Source organism: Rutidosis leptorrhynchoides, chromosome 3 (assembly GCF_046630445.1).
Source record: "Rutidosis leptorrhynchoides isolate AG116_Rl617_1_P2 chromosome 3, CSIRO_AGI_Rlap_v1, whole genome shotgun sequence".
NCBI lineage: Eukaryota > Viridiplantae > Streptophyta > Magnoliopsida > Asterales > Asteraceae > Rutidosis > Rutidosis leptorrhynchoides.
The window spans coordinates 138956002-138958782 of record NC_092335.1 but is presented as its reverse complement, the minus strand read 5'-3'; the positions used below and the strand labels follow the sequence as shown (position 1 = coordinate 138958782).

Sequence of the window (2781 nt, the reverse complement as noted above, 5' to 3'; positions counted from 1 at the left end):
TTTATAATCCACAATCGTGGAAGCAAAATATCTAGTTGCCACATTGAATTGTTTCTTTCATGAATATCATTTGGCTATATGTTACCAACAGTTTTCTTTATGGAGGATATTTCGTATTAACGTGTGTTTAATCACAATCGAATGTCAAACGGGTGTTACGATTAGTATATATATTCAGTAAACTTTTATATCTATATATAGATTCATTTTATTATATCTTATATTATTTTATTTTATAAAATTAATTCTAATAATTAAATAATATAATATTTCAAATTATATTTCGAATTTATATATATATATATATATATATATATATATATATATATATATATATATATATATATATATATATATATATATATATATATTTATAAATATATATTTATCTATTTACAAATAGTTGTTCGTGAATCGTCGAGAACAGTCGAAGGGTATTTGCATATATGATAACAGTTCAAAATTTTTGAGACTCAACCTAACAGACTTTGCTTATCGCGTCAGAATCATAAGAAATTAAGTTTAAATTTGGTCAAAAATTTTCGGATCGTCACAACCACTAATTATTCGTTCTAGACGTGGTTCGAATTTAGAGACCTCTTACAAGAAATTCGGACACCATGAGATATCTAAACTAATTACTCCATAATTAATTCTTGGAAGAACTCAGTCACGATGAGCATAATGAAACTTTAAATTAATTAACCAAAAACAAGAGCATGTTGACGATTTTATACACACGTGGAATACTAGTATGTCACCCTTTCACTTTCCCTCTAAACTTTGACCAATTATTTTATTTTATTTTTTTTTTCAAAACCAATTTTAAACCACAATAAAGCCCACACCACCAAGTGTGACCATAATTGTCTCATGCCCAATAATCCACCCCACTTTCCTACCCATTTCCTTCACACCCTTATCACACGCAAATTCTATAAACACACACAAACATTTATATATATAACTTCTCATCGTTCATACTAGCACTAACGTAACGAATTTTATCAGTCAAATAAACTTGTTACAAATAATTGTTATTTACATAACTTTCAACAAAGTACAAATGGGAAACTATGCATCAGCATGCAGTTTCATGATCTCTCCACTCATGAAAAGTAACAAAGCAGCTAGAGTTATATTCCCTTCAGGCGAAATTCGACAATTTCGAGAGCCAATTAAGGCTGCTGAGATCATGCTCGAGTGTCCAAGCTTCTTTTTAGTCAACTCAAGATCGTTAAACATTAACCGCCGTTTCTCACCGTTATCTGCTGATGAAGATTTAGAGTTTGGTAACATTTATATTATGTTTCCAATGAGAAGAGTTAATTCGATGGTTACTCCGGCAGATATGGCTGTTTTCTGGATGGCGGGTAATAATGCGAGTAAACGTCTTTCAGGTCGGATATCGCCGGAGATGATGACCGGTGGTGGTGGTGGTGGTGTGACGGTGGTAGAGCAGCCGAGATTGGTAGTTGATGTGCCGGAGTTTAGTTATAGGTTATCGGTTTGTAGGTCAAAAAAGCCGTTTTTGGATACAATTACGGAAGAACCCATTGGTGCCAGATAAATGGAATGTGTAAGTAAGGGTAAAAAAGTAAATTAGAAATACACTTAAATTTTACTAGTGTTTTTAGAATTATAGTAAAGAAAAATTGAATATTATTAGATGTTGGATACTTAAATTTTACTATTCGTTATGTTTGGTTTTATAAATATGTGTATGTGTATTATAATTTGTATATGAGTTTTGTGTTTTGAGAATAAGAATTACATGATGGTGTGTTGGTTGACTTTCTCATATATTATCGTAATAAATAAACAGACTTTAATTCAAGCTTTAAAGGCAACATATATCGATGCACATTTAAATTTAAATAAAAATGCTCGTCAACAATCATTAATCGAACATAAAATAAAAAAAATTTTAAACGATAACTTTATATTTTGAAAAGTATATCTATATTATTGCATATGCCTTTTTTGAGCATAAGAGTTTCTTCTGACTTTTTCTTTCTATATGCGATATTTACTTTGGATGTAGATACTTACTGATGAAGTTGTCAATGACGTTAATTCATTCTATTTTAAAATTTAAAGACTGACAATTTGAGAACATAATTGGGTGAATTATCAATTTGCTTATAGTTGACTTTTGTAAACTTCTTGTAAACTTTACATTTGGAAAAGTTAAAATCATAGAGGCACATATGGTATATGAATATTTTCACATTTTACGCACAGCCAATGCCAATGAAAGATCCACTCAATTACATTTTAATTGTTAATCTTCCTATGCTTGTTTGTATAAAAAAATTTATAGTGAGTACTTGTTAGGAACGATTAGATGAGCCTTAACAAGTGGTATCAGAGCATAGGTCTCGAATTATCGGGAATAATGGCGGGTAAGAGTGATAAAGATTGATCGGTTTGACGGATCTGATTTTAACTTTTGAAAGATGCAAATTGAAGACCTTCTCTATCAAAAACATCTTTATCACCCATTAACAAGTGTTAAAACGGAAGAGATGGGGCAAGGCGAGTGAGACTTGTTGGATAGGCAAGTCCTAGGGGTTGTTCAACTTTCTCTGGCCAAGAACGTTGCTTACAACATTATAAGTGAAACCACAACCGTGAGATTAATTGCGGCGTTCTCCAACATGTATGAAAAACCATCGGCTTTAAACAAAGTTTTCTTAATTCGACAATTGGTGAATGCTAGGATGATGGAGGGTTCTTCAGTGGCGGATGGTGTTAACGAGTTTAACTTGATTTTGACCT

At 31.4% G+C, this 2781-nt stretch overlaps 1 protein-coding gene across 1 annotated transcript; it reads left to right on the top strand.

Annotated features, from left to right (window-relative positions):
• The first annotated feature begins 978 nt into the window (after positions 1–978).
• On the top strand, positions 979–1778 carry LOC139896861 (uncharacterized). The gene has a single exon (XM_071879507.1). It carries the CDS (start codon positions 1067–1069, stop codon positions 1568–1570), a length of 504 nt encoding a protein of 167 aa, XP_071735608.1. The 5' UTR covers positions 979–1066; the 3' UTR covers positions 1571–1778.
• The last annotated feature ends 1003 nt before the right edge of the window (positions 1779–2781 follow it).

What these genes read in the sequence shown, in the direction of transcription:
- LOC139896861 (XM_071879507.1), top strand. Translation starts at nt 1,067, where the DNA reads ATGGGAAACTATGCATCAGCATGCAGTTTCATGATCTCTCCACTCATG.